Source organism: Schistocerca gregaria, chromosome 1 (genome assembly GCF_023897955.1).
Source record: "Schistocerca gregaria isolate iqSchGreg1 chromosome 1, iqSchGreg1.2, whole genome shotgun sequence".
NCBI lineage: Eukaryota > Metazoa > Arthropoda > Insecta > Orthoptera > Acrididae > Schistocerca > Schistocerca gregaria.
Genome location: NC_064920.1, coordinates 462600455 through 462614069, shown reverse-complemented (window position 1 = coordinate 462614069; position 13615 = coordinate 462600455). Strand labels below are relative to the sequence as shown.

Here is a 13615-nt window from a genome sequence, read left to right as displayed (position 1 = left end):
TTTGTCCTCGAGCCATTCCTGCGTAGCCATTTTGCCCTTCTTGTCAATCTCATTTTTTAGACCTTTGTATTCTCTTTTGCCCTGCTTCGTTTATTGCATTTTTATATTTTCTTCCTTCATTGATTAAATTCAGTATCTCTTGTATTATGCAAGGATTTCTACCAGCCCTTGTCTTTTTACCTACTTGATCCTCTGCTGCCTTCACTATTTCATCTCTCAAAGCTATTCATTCTTTTTCTACAACAATCCTTTCCTCTGTTCTTGTCAATTGTTCCCCAATGCTGCATCTGAAATTCTCTAGAATCTCTGATTGTTTGAGTTTATACAAGTCTCATCTCTTTAAATTCCTGCCTTTTTGCAGTTTCTTCAGTTTTAATCTGCAGTTCATAACCAATAAATGGTGGTCAGAATCCACATCTGCCCCCAGAAATGTCTTATTATTTGAAAATTGGTTCTGAAATCTCTGTCATACTATAATATAAACAATCCAGGTTTCTTCCACATTTAAAATCATCTGTCATGATTCCTAAACCATGTGTTAGCAATGATTAAACTATGCTCTCTGCAAAATTCTACCAGGTGGCTTCCTCTTTCATTCCTTTCCTCCCAGCACCTATTTACCTATTATTTTTCCTTCTCCTCCTTTTCCTACTTTCGAATTCCAGTCCCCCCTGGTTATTAAATTTTCATGTCCCTTAACTATCTGAATAATTTCTTTTATCTCATCATACATTTCCTATATCTCCTCCACATCTTGCAGAGCTAGTGGGTGTGGGCTTCCTGTCTATCTTGGCTATAATAATGCATTCACTGTGCTGTTCATAGTAGCTTATGTGCATTCCTATTATTTATTCATTATCAAACCTAATCCTGCATTACCCCTATTTGATTCTGTATTTATAACCATGTAGTCACATGACCAGAAGTCCTGTTCCTCCTGCCACTGAACTTCATGAATTCCCACTATATCTAACTTTAATTTATCTGTGTCTCTTTTCAAATTTTCTAACCTACCTGCCAGATTAAAGGATGTGGCATTGCACGCCCCCATCCATAGAATGCCAGTTTTGTTTCTCATGATGATGACATCCTCCTGAGTACTCCATGCACAGAGATCCGAGTGGGGGACTATTTTACCTCTGGAATATTTTACCCAAGAGGATGTCATCATCAAACTATACAATAGAGCCCTTGAGGAAAACTTGCTAGAAGGCATATCATTTATATAAATAAGAAACAGTAGTGACCATGGCACCAACCCCAGGGGCACCCCACATTTAATTGTACCCCATTAGGAATGCATGTCATAGCCATTCTCAGTACTGCAGAAAATGACCTTCTGTTGTCTGTTCTTAAAGCAAGTAGTGAAGCTACTCCCCTTATCCATAATGGTCCAACTTTTGCGCTAACATTTTGTGATCAAAACAATCAAACATTTTAGTTAATCAAAGAAAGTGCCTAGTGATCCCAGCCTATTATTTAATCCATTCAGAGCCTCACAGAAAAAAGCAAATGTAGTATTTCCAGTTGTTAAACCACTTTTAAAACCAAGCTGTTTGTTTGACAGCAGGTTATGTGACTTGAAATGATCAATTACCCTTGTATATACAACCTTTTAAATAACTTTAGCAAACAATGATGGCATAGAAATAGGTCTAAAATTGTCTATAGAATCCATTTCTCCTTTCTTAAGAAATGGCTTCACTTCCGAGTATTTTAATGTCAGGAAACTGAGCATTCCGAAAGAAAAAGTTACAGGTATGGCTAAGTACGGGGCTCACTTATGCAGAACAGTACTTTAGTATATTCTGCTAGATACTCCATCATATAGATGAGACTCCTTGCTTTTTAGTGATTTAATTATTGACGCAATCTCCCTGTTGTCAGTATCACAGAGGGATATTTCAGATAACAGTCTTGGAAAGTTATTTTATAGGAGAGTTATATGATTCCCTGTAGTAACTAACTTCTACTTAGTTTTGCTATATTCAGAAAGTGATAATTACATGCTTTATGTATATCTGACTTACCAGTAACTGAAACATTTCTACTAGGCACTGACTTTATAGCTTAGCGCTGCTGACCAGACATGTCGGTCTCAAGTGAGCATTTATTTATGATTTCATCCTGAGAATTAGATATTCTATTTGTGCACTACATAATTTTTGCCTTTTGTTTTGAACATTCTAATGGAAAGCAACTCTAAAGAGCAAGAAAAAATGCATTGAAGAAAGCATTATATTTATTTGCAGAATGAGATTTTCACTCTGCAGCGGAGTGTGCGCTGATATGAAACTTCCTGGCAGATTAAAACTGTGTGCCCGACCGAGACTCGAACTCGGGACCTTTGCCTTTCGCGGGCAAGTGCTCTACCAACTGAGCCACCGAAGCACGACTCACGCCCGGTACTCACAGCTTTACTTCTGCCAGTATCCGTCTCCTACCTTCCAAACTTTACAGAAGCTCTTCTGCGAACCATGCAGAACTAGCACTCCTGAAAGAAAGGATACTGCGGAGACATGGCTTAGCCACAGCCTGGGGGATGTTTCCAGAATGAGATTTTCACTCTGCAGCGGAGTGTGCGCTGATATGAAACTTCCTGGCAGATTAAAACTGTGTGCCCGACCGAGACTCGAACTCGGGACCTTTGCCTTTCGCGGGCAAGTGCTCTACCAACTGAGCCACCGAAGCACGACTCACGCCCGGTACTCACAGCTTTACTTCTGCCAGTATCCGTCTCCTACCTTCCAAACTTTACAGAAGCTCTTCTGCGAACCATGCAGAACTAGCACTCCTGAAAGAAAGGATACTGCGGAGACATGGCTTAGCCACAGCCTGGGGGATGTTTCCAGAATGAGATTTTCACTCTGCAGCGGAGTGTGCGCTGATATGAAACTTCCTGGCAGATTAAAACTGTGTGCCCGACCGAGACTCGAACTCGGGACCTTTGCCTTTCGCGGGCAAGTGCTCTACCAACTGAGCCACCGAAGCACGACTCACGCCCGGTACTCACAGCTTTACTTCTGCCAGTATCCTTTCTTTCAGGAGTGCTAGTTCTGCATGGTTCGCAGAAGAGCTTCTGTAAAGTTTGGAAGGTAGGAGACGGATACTGGCAGAAGTAAAGCTGTGAGTACCGGGCGTGAGTCGTGCTTCGGTGGCTCAGTTGGTAGAGCACTTGCCTGCAAAAGGCAAAGGTCCCGAGTTCGAGTCTCGGTCGGGCACACAGTTTTAATCTGCCAGGAAGTTTCATATCAGCGCACACTCCGCTGCAGAGTGAAAATCTCATTCTGGAAACATCCCCCAGGCTGTGGCTAAGCCATGTCTCCGCAGTATCCTTTCTTTCAGGAGTGCTAGTTCTGCATGGTTCGCAGAAGAGCTTCTGTAAAGTTTGGAAGGTAGGAGACGGATACTGGCAGAAGTAAAGCTGTGAGTACCGGGCGTGAGTCGTGCTTCGGTGGCTCAGTTGGTAGAGCACTTGCCCGCGAAAGGCAAAGGTCCCGAGTTCGAGTCTCGGTCGGGCACACAGTTTTAATCTGCCAGGAAGTTTCATTATATTTATTGTCTAGATTATCAGCACTATAAATATCCTGCCACTCTTGTTCCTTAATGAGTTTTAAATGGGAGGATGACCATATCTATTGTAGATGTGATGGGCAAAATGTCAGACAGAACGGATCTCATTTCAGGCAATGATTTTAAGAAGTCATAGTCTTGCTAAAGTACCTGATAAATATATTCAAAACCAAGTTAATACTGAGTGACAAGAGGTGTATTCCTAAGTGTGGTGTTTTTTTTTTTTTGTTTTTTTTTTTTTTTTTTTGGGGGGGGGGGGGTCTTCAGCATTACTGGGACTGGATGTAATGGCACAGGAAATCTGCTTTTGTACTCGGTTAGTGGGGTAATTATGTCCAGTGAACGCTGAGGTGAGATTGGTGGTGTACTGCTGTAAAGAGTCTGTAACTGAACAAAAATGTTTGCTTCAGATGTCAAGGCTGTGTGGGAGGACACGTTTGACATGGAAAGGATGGCAGCTGTCCAAATGTGAGTACTGTTGTTTGTTAGTAGGTTTAATGTGAACAAATGTTTGCAGCAGACATTTTGCGAGGATGAGATCAACATCAGGGAAAATGGCATGAGATTCAGAATTAGAGATTCCATGAACTTTAACAGGTTATCCTCAATGTGAATCCATATGGCAGAGAGGTCATCAATGTTTTCACACCAAACCAAGGGCTAAATGCTTATGGATCCTGGGAAAGTCCCCTCTAAGCGACACATGAACATGGTGTCATTGGAAGTAGCAACCCTTGTTCCTATGGTTGTGTCCCTAATTTGTTTTTGTATCTGCCCCTCAAATGTAAAGCTGTTGTTGGTGAGTATACAATTCATTAAGGTGCGCAGGAAGAAAGTCATAGTTTTGGAACCAGGTTGGCACTGACTGAGGAAATGTTCAGCAGCAGACTGACTACAGACACAGGTGATGGTGGTATAGAGGGAGGTGGCATCAATGGTGACAAGCAAGATGGGTGGTTAGAGTGGGACAGGCATGGATTTCAGACATTCTAGGAAATGTTTGGTATCATTAATACAGGAGGAAAGTCTTTGTACTATGGGTGTTGATCAACTAAGACAGATATACAATCAGTGGGTGTTTTGAAACCAGCAACTATGGGATGGCTGGGTGATTGGGTTTCTGGATCTTAGTAAGAAGATAAAAGGTGGGTGTGTATGGTTTGGATAGCGTAAGAAGTTCTATGGATTGACGTGTTAGTCTTTATAAGGGGCCTGAGGTTTTAAGAAGGGACTACAGGTAAGTTTGGGTCACAGGGTTGGGATCTTGATGGCAGATGTTGTTTGTAGAAGTGTCAGATAGCTGGCATAGGCGTTTGCTAACTTACTCACATTATTCAGGTACCACAGTGCTAGATCCCTTGTTCCCTGGGAGGATAGTAGTAGTAGCTTTACTCATCTGTAGATCTCTTTTTACAAGGATATAGGACATGTCAAAATATTTACAAGTTTAACAGAGGAAAATCCAGGATGGAATGTCCTACCGTGGTATTCCGCCGTCCACCGCACCTACACAATACACTCGTCCATCCTTACACAACCCCTGCTCCCAATCCCTTATCTCATGGCTCATACCCCTGTAAGAGACCTAGATGCAAGACCTGTCCCATACATCCTCCTACCTCCACTTACTCCTGTCTGGTCACTAACATTACCTATCACATCAAAGGCAGGGCTACCTGTGAAACCAGTCATGTTATCTACAAGCTAAGCTGCAACCACTGTCCTGCATTCTATGTAGGCATGACAACAAACAAGCTGTCTGTCTGCATGAACGGCCACCGACAAATTGTGACCAAAAAAATAAGTGGCCCACCCTGTATCTGAACATGCTGCCAAACATGATACTCCTCATCTCAATGACTGCTTCACAGCCTGTGCCATATGGATCCTTCCCATCAACATCAGCTTTTCTGAATTGCGCAGGTGGGAACGTTCCCTGCAATATGGGTGGACTACACAGCCTTCATTTCACCACCACACCCAGTCTTTTAATTTCTTTTATTTTTATTTCTCTCCTTTCCGCTACTTACCCCCTCCCCCTCCACACCTTTTCTCCTACCCTCTGTCTAAACTGCAACACTTCACTGCCCGCCACTCCCACCATACTATCCCTCCCCCTTCCCGCCCCAACCTCCTCCTTACCCCCACCCAGTCCCGTCATGCACTAGTGCTGCTGCTTGCAGTGTAATTTCAGCTCTCTGAAACTGCAGATTTGTGTGCAAGTTGCGCTTGCGTTAGTGTGTGTGTGTGTGTGTGTCGCGCGCGCGCGTGTGTGTGTATGTGTGTCTACTGTTGACAAAGGCCTTAATCGTCGAAAGCTATGATTGTGTGAATCTTTTTATTGTGCCTATCGCGGCTCAACATCTCCGCTATATTGTTATTTACAAGTTTAGATCAATTTAAAATAAGGTAATTTGTATACACATATATTTACAGACTTCTAGCTAGAGACAATCATTAGATTTGCTCCTGGTACCCAAACTTTTTTTTTACAAATAACTTGTTAAATAATGTAATGCCACACTGTTCACTCATATTTCACTATCAGTCACTGCACACACTATACATACATTGTTTCATAACACTTCACTCACTACACATAGCTTCCCATTTGAAAAATTGAGACAGCATCCATCCATAATGAGTGAGGTGTTAGTATTGTGCTTTGCATATAGTATTTCTAGAAAGGAAAAAAGAAGGAATAAAATTAGAAAGTGAAAGTGTTATGTGGAATGTTGGATGTTTTCTAATAATAATAATAATAATAATAATAATAATAATAATAATAATACTTTTTAGCTGCCTTTTTAAATAAGTGTATTTTTGCAATTTCTTTAATCTCTTTTGGTAATTTATTGTACAATTTTATTCTTTGGTAGAAAATGCTGTTTTGAGTTTTATGTTTATTTTTTCTTGGTAAATGTAAGTTGAGTCTATCTCTTGTTGCATAGTCATGGACAGAGCTGTTTGTGCAGTAATTACAAATGTTATTTTTGATGTGTACAACTGACATTCACATGGAGCAGTTAAAATCCCCAGTGTTTTGAACAGATCTTCACAATGAGCTCAACTAGAATTTTTGGTTATTATTCTTGTGGCTCTTTTCTGGAGTTTGAAAATTGTGTTCATATTTTGTGTGTTTGTTCCCCAAAAATGAATGCCATAGCTAAGCACTGAGTGTACATATGAATAATATGTAACTAAAAGACACTGCATGTTACACACTGATGATAGGATTCCAAGGGCATAATATGATGGTGACATTCTGTTTGCAAGTACCTTTGTGTGTTACACCACTTCAATTGAGAATCAATATTCATTCCTAGAAATGATGCATTTGTTACACAGTCTATAGAGGTGCCATCTACATTTAATTTAACATTGTCATTTTTCCTCTTCAAACTGAAATTCATGGCATTAGTTTTCCTTATGTTCAATGTCATTTTAGTGATTATTGACCAATCATAAACTTCCTTGAGAGTTTCATTTGCTTTCTCAGCAAGAAGTTCTCTTCTTTTATCAGTGGCTATAATATTGCTGTCATCAGCAAAGAGAATTTTTATCACCATGAGTAACACTATTGGGAAAGTCATTTATGTATATCAAAAATAGTATTGGTCCTAATATGATACCTTGAGGAACCCCTATATTAATGTATTTTGATTCTGATGTGTTTTACTAAATGTTTAGATCTATTTGAAGTACGTGTTATCTCTACTCTTTGTACCCTATATGTTAGGTATGATAGAAACCTGTCATTGGCTACCCCTCTTATTCATAATTCTTCTAATTTATTTAATAGAATCTTGTTGTTGATGTATCAAATGCCTTAGAAAGATCCCAAAATATGCCTGTGACACACTCATCTTTATCAAGAGCATCAAGTACAACTTTTATGAATTCTACTATGGCTGATTCCGTATTTTTGCCACTTCGGAAACCAAACTGTGATTCGCTTAAAATATTGTACTGTATTTATTCAGGTAATTCATTAATCTGTCTTTCATAATTGCTTCTATTATTTTTGAGAATGCTTTAAACAGGGAATGGGTCAGTAATTTTCCATGTCTTCTGCATTACCTTTCTTAAGCAAAGATACAACTCTTGCCTGTTTTAACTTCTCTGGAAATGAGCCCTGATGTGAAAGATTCATTTATTTTATTTGTTAAGGGGCCTTATACAATCCCAATGCGTTGTTTCAGTACACACACTGGTACTTCATCTGAGCCTATTGACTTTTTGTTTTTTAGTTTTTGAACAGTTTTATTGACTTCGTTCTCTGTGGTTGGAAGTAACATCATTGTATTTAGTGCAACATTATTTACAGGCATTACATTTGCTTTGGGGAATTCTTGCTGTAACTTCTCTGCAGTACTTGAAAAATACCCGTTTACATAAGTTTGCTAAGTGTTGTGGATCATTTATTACCTTACCCCGCTCCCTTAGCAGTATGTTATTCTGCACTTGTTTGCCTCTCCCCAGTTCCTTTTGTATAACATCCCAGACTGCTTTGCTTTTATTCTCTGCATTAAATATTTTTTTGTCATTAAATGACTTTTCTTGCAGCAATCAGCACCTTCCTATAGATTTTTTTGTATCTTAGATCTGTTCGTATCTATGATAGAAATTTAAGAATTCTGGATCATTGTGAATCTTTTTCATAGAACTGAGGTGTTTAAGCATTTGGGAGGACTTCTTAATATCTGCTGTTATTCATCTGTTTTTATGAGATGGTGATACAGACATGCAAACTTTTGGAAATGCGTTTTCAGAGTTCAACTTAAACAATGTGGAGAATATAGAGAATTTCATATTCACATTGGATTCCTTGTACACTTCATCCCAGCTTTGTTTTTCTAGTTCTTTTGAAAAATCTTTTATTTTGATTTCTGATAGATGTTGTTTGTAGGCTTGTAGTTTAGGGAATGATTCGATGATTGAGTTTACTGTTGTTATTTCACAGAGATTGTCTGATAGGCTGAGATCTTTTACAGCTACATCACATTTTTCCTTGTCTATATTTGTGGCCACATAGTCAGTTACTGATGCAGTCGTTGTGGTAACTCTCGTTGCGCTACTGACCAATAGGGACATGCCAAAACTTTGATGGATGTTTTTGAAGGTGCTGCTGGATTCATTTATGATATTAGTGTTGATTTTAATGTCCCCACACAGAATTATGTTGACCTTTGTACTTGAGACTTTATCTAGAACTTCTGTTAATATATTGAAAAAAGTGTCCACACTACCACTAGGAGATCTATACACACACAAAATGATCAATAATGATGGAGTCATCAGTTTTTAGGGAACAAAGAGCCTGGAGTTCTGTAGAGGACAGGTTAGTGTCATGTTGTAGGGACCTGAGGAAGGACAGTGAAGCAATGCTGGATGTGGAGAATTCTTGGAAGGGTTGATTTAGAGCTAGTGGTGGGGGATCAAGTTGGGATTGTGGTAGGAACTGTCCAAGGCAGATTTCAATGTCAGGTTTGCTGCTGGAATGGTTTTGGGATTGGGCTCCAAAGTAATATTTCCAGTTGACATTACATGAGCAGCAAAGTAGGCCCTTCATCATAATCCCAAGTTCACCCATCAGAGCAAGGGTCGCTGGAAAGCAACTTTCCTGCGGTCTGTAAGGATGCAGATACATTGATGACACCTTTGTCAGATGAACTCATAGTGAGGCTCACCTGTTTATATTCTTGGTTTCTTTAAATATATTCTCCCAATTAAATTTCAGATGTTCATATTCAGAATCCCGTGCTACTTTCCTTGACATTGATCTCATCCTCACTGAAGGTCAGCTATATGCTTGTGTTCACATTAAACCTACTAACAAACAGCAGTACTTGCATTTTGACAGTTACCATTCTTTCCATGTGAAACTATCCCACTCATACAGCCTTGGCATTCAAGGTAAACACATTTGTTCAGATGCAGACTCTTTACAGCAGTACACCATCATTTTCACCTCTGCCTTCATTGGATGTAATTATCCCACCGGTGCTGGTTCATAAGCAGATTTCCAGGCCATCACATCCAGTCCTGGTGCTGCTGCTCCCTCCAAAAAACAAATTAGAAGTTTGCCTCTCATCACTCGGTATTATTCTGGTTCTTGGATGTAATATATAAGCTACTTCTGTCTACCAGGTATGTACCAGCTACCTACCTGTTGACAATCTATGCTGCAAACTCTGTGTTCATTGTCTAGCTGGACTTCTCAAGGGATCAGAGTGGTCTTGGGCCTACACATAGTCTTGCAGTATTTCACAGTTTTCATCTTTTGTATTTGCAGCTCGACAGAACCTTTTGTTATGCTCTGAATTCATAACCTGCACAGAACATGTAATGAATGTTTGCGTTCATGCGAAGGGAACACAAATAGTGGCCCAACAAATTTAATTTCCAGTAATAGCTCACCTTATTTGCCAAGATTTGAGGGAAGATCAGAAAGAAATGCACAATAATTTTACTACCAAAAACTTTAATAGATAAAAAAATCTTAAGCCTTTTATCTACTGTTCTACATACTCACCAATGTTGTCAACACATTTCTCTCATCATTGTACCAGTTTCAATATGCCATATTTGTAGAAGTATATTTGGTTGGAGTATAGCCATCTGCGGACTATTATTTCACTTACGCATATTTTGGTCATCCATGAATTTCTCCATGGGGCAAAACAGATGAAAGTCTGACAGTGAAAGGTCCAGAGTGTATGGTGGATGCTGGAGCATCTCCCATCCTGACTTGGTGATTTTCTCATGACAGTAGCAGCAACATGGAGGTGAGCATGTCATGAAGGAGTCTGACACCATCAGCATTAATGTTATGGCTTTTGTCATAAAGGACATGATGCAACTTAACCAAAGTTTTAATATAGGCTGCAGCATTCACAGTGGGCCTGTGTTCAGCAAAGTCAACCAATAACACACCATACATATTTTAAAACACTGTCACAAGCACTTTCGCAGCAGAGTGAGTCACTTTGAATTTTTTTATACTGAGGAAGCAGTATGTTTCCTCTCCATAGACATCTGGTTGGTTTTGGGCGTGTAGTGCTTTTCGATCCTCCCCCATATATTTCTTTCAGTTGTGTATTACTTCAATCTGCTGTTGCTCTAAATGTACTAGGGATACCCTTGTAAGTGCAAGTCTTAGACTGGAATAGGGACACACACCAATTTACTCAGTGTTTTGACATATTTATTGCTCTGCTGGAAGTGTGTGGATTGCAACTACTGCACAGAGTCCACCACACTGTGTCTGGTATCAATTCTATTATTTCTCTCCCAGTACTAAGTAGTATAAGTTGTAACTTGTGTCTTATGCTCTGTAGGCCTACTGAGAAAATGCTTCTGGTTTCAATAACCTGTTTGTACACTTTGCTGGATGAAATGAAAATGAAAACATTCATCAGGCACTGCAAGTGTGATAACTTCTGTCTGAACATCTCAGACAGCTACTGCTCTTGTAAAACTAAAAACACAACAGTTATTTGAGATGTGTGGACAGGAGCAGTACCTCCTGAATCTTTTCACTGATTTGGAAGGCCTGACATGCATCCAGTAATGATTTGACTCTGCCAGTACAAGTATAAATTGCTGCTCACAACTGTTTTAACTCCTCCTGTGCAATTTCTTATCAGATTTAAGATTAGTTGCTTTTTATCAATAACTGTATATTGGTAATATTATTTAATGGATTGCCAAAAATAATCAGCATATGAGTTCAAACATTGAGCTAATTAGGTTTCCAATTGCTCACCAAGAATAAATTTTTTCAAGTCCCAAAAAGGACAGAATTTCCTCTGCTATTAAGCATAGGAACACATATCAATTTATTTATTGTTTTGACACCTTTGTTATTCTGCTGAAAGAGTATGGATGGTGACTAAATGTGAAAGGATATTTTGTCACAAGTTTTCAGATAGAATGGCAGTGAGAACATTTATTTATTTCCTCCATGACAGGACCATTTCTGTCGCATTGTAATGTCCTTACTTCACAGGTTTGTGTCAAAGAGATAGTTTTCTATATGGTGTGCTGACAGAAGAACTATATCTGACAAAAACTCAAAAGATATAAGCAGAATTTTCATCACAAAATCATGTGATATCCATGAAGATACTAGCCATACTTCCAGAAGTGAAGCTGTTATGTAAGTGTTTGATATCTGCTACTATTTAATTGGAATATGTGGCGGCATCATAAAACATTGAAAACTGATGAAACATGTGCTCCAAATGGCTCACTTGTATTCTAGCTATTACGTGTCTTCTTTCCCACACACATGGTCAACAACACTACAATTTTTTGTAGTGATAGAGCAATGGAGAAAAATACTAGAAAATGTGATTCTGTCAAAGATAACCTATCGTTTTTCTCATATTATACGCCACAAACTGTTGTGGTCATTAAGCATGAGGGGATGTAACATGGGGAATTTCAATTGAGAATAATTGGATGTACATTGCTTACCCAAAACAACTTAAAAAAATATGAAAATGTCATGGCATATATTAAATTCCAAATCAGTTAACAGTAAAAGATATGATTTTATCACGTATTTGCGTAAAGTTCCTTATGATGTCTATGTGTTACAAACATGCTGATTGCATTAAAATAATAATAATATTAGGAGAAAGAGTTGATTAAAAGCAGGGAGATTTCAATTTCTTCCTGGAACCTGATACAATGCAAAAACAATTGTACTATTTCGATGTAAGACCTAGAGTTCCCCAAAAGGAAGCTACATTCATCTGGTAATTTTTAGCCGTAAATGAATTAAGTAACTGCTGCAAGAATAACTGTCAATTGTATACACCTCTGGTGGTATCGGCATAAACTAATCGAAATGTGTCTGTCATAGAGCGCCTCTGGCGGTGGCGTCAACAGTTTTGCAGTCCCGCGTATATGAGCTCGCCAAGTATCAAGTAGACTGGCATGTTATGCCTTTAGTCGCTCACTGTCAAGCAGAATGGAGACATTGCTGTCGAGATCAGAGATTCCTATAATCGACCTCGCTCACCTAGGTGAGTACAGCACTCTTGCATATTAACGTTCTTTCTCTTACTTACAATTCGGTTGCCCTAAGTAAAAAGTTGGCGGAGTCGGTGATCTCACCCGCAAGTTAATGATATTCGGAACACCAGTGTCCAACGCAAACGTCGAAGTACAAGTTTAGAGACAATATATTGCAAGAAAGCAAAATAACAGATGTATCTACATGTCTCGTACAGTTTCTGCGTACGTGACGTTAAAATAAGAAAAATAAAGAAACCTATCGTGCCAGTAGCTCATTTTAAAAGTTGCAAACAGGATTCCTCAAGGCAAGAGTTTTAGCAGACATTAAAATTCTGTTACTAAAATAAGAAAATAAACATTTTTCGTAGCGTAAATGATTACAAAAATGTGGACAGAAAGTCACTGAAATCTACTAAGAGTGCTTGTGTTCACACCCCTACAACTAGAGCAGTTGAAAGACTCAATCAAATAATTGTGGCAATCTTACAGCTGAAAATGTGTTTCTTAGATGGCTCGTCCGTGGTGTCCTTCAGTAGCTCAAAGAAAATGATTACTCTGGAAAGCAAACAGCTGATTTTTTTTCCCATTCTGAGTCCCACGCACGCTGGTCTCTCTCCAAACACACATTCATTTGCTACATTTAACTGAGTTCCATAAAGGATTACAGAAGTTAAAAGCGAAGTTGTAAAATCTCATTTAGAATGCACTATGAAGTAATTTTCACAAGCTGTACACACGCGTCCTTGCATTTAAACTCAGCGAATCATCGTGAAGCCCGTACTAAAGAGTGTATACTGTTACTGTGCTTGATTCTGCGCAACAATTGCAGCTGCCCTAACGTTGAAACAATGGATAGACGGTTTTTCGTGTTGGTATATGCGTCATGTTTGTCATCAAGATTAGTGTGTTATCACAATGTGACAGCCGGCATTCAGTTTCTGATTTTACTATGGTCGCAGTTTTCACGGACCCTCTGTTTTTCATGATTTGTCATATACGAACTCTCGGCTTTTAT

The 13615-nt window shown here is 39.2% G+C and overlaps 1 protein-coding gene and 4 non-coding genes across 5 annotated transcripts in view; 2 read left to right on the top strand and 3 right to left on the bottom strand.

The window, feature by feature from the left end:
* Nucleotides 1-2317: 2317 nt before the first annotated feature.
* Trnas-cga (transfer RNA serine (anticodon CGA)) lies at nt 2318-2392 on the bottom strand. The gene has a single exon. It is a non-coding gene; the product is annotated as a tRNA-Ser (tRNA).
* A 225-nt stretch (nt 2393-2617) lies between these two features.
* On the bottom strand, nt 2618-2692 carry Trnas-cga (transfer RNA serine (anticodon CGA)). Its single transcript has one exon. It is a non-coding gene; the product is annotated as a tRNA-Ser (tRNA).
* Nucleotides 2693-2917: 225 nt separating this feature from the next.
* Trnas-cga (transfer RNA serine (anticodon CGA)) lies at nt 2918-2992 on the bottom strand. Its single transcript has one exon. It is a non-coding gene; the product is annotated as a tRNA-Ser (tRNA).
* Nucleotides 2993-3447: 455 nt separating this feature from the next.
* Nucleotides 3448-3522, top strand: Trnas-cga (transfer RNA serine (anticodon CGA)). The gene has a single exon. It is a non-coding gene; the product is annotated as a tRNA-Ser (tRNA).
* An 8954-nt stretch (nt 3523-12476) lies between these two features.
* The window catches only part of LOC126352518 (uncharacterized), a 184419-nt gene continuing 183280 nt past the window's right edge, over nt 12477-13615 (top strand). The window contains exon 1 of the mRNA XM_050002693.1: nt 12477-12608. Within this exon, the coding sequence (XP_049858650.1) occupies nt 12554-12608 (55 nt within the window). The 5' untranslated portion in view covers nt 12477-12553. The remainder of the gene's footprint in view (nt 12609-13615) is intronic.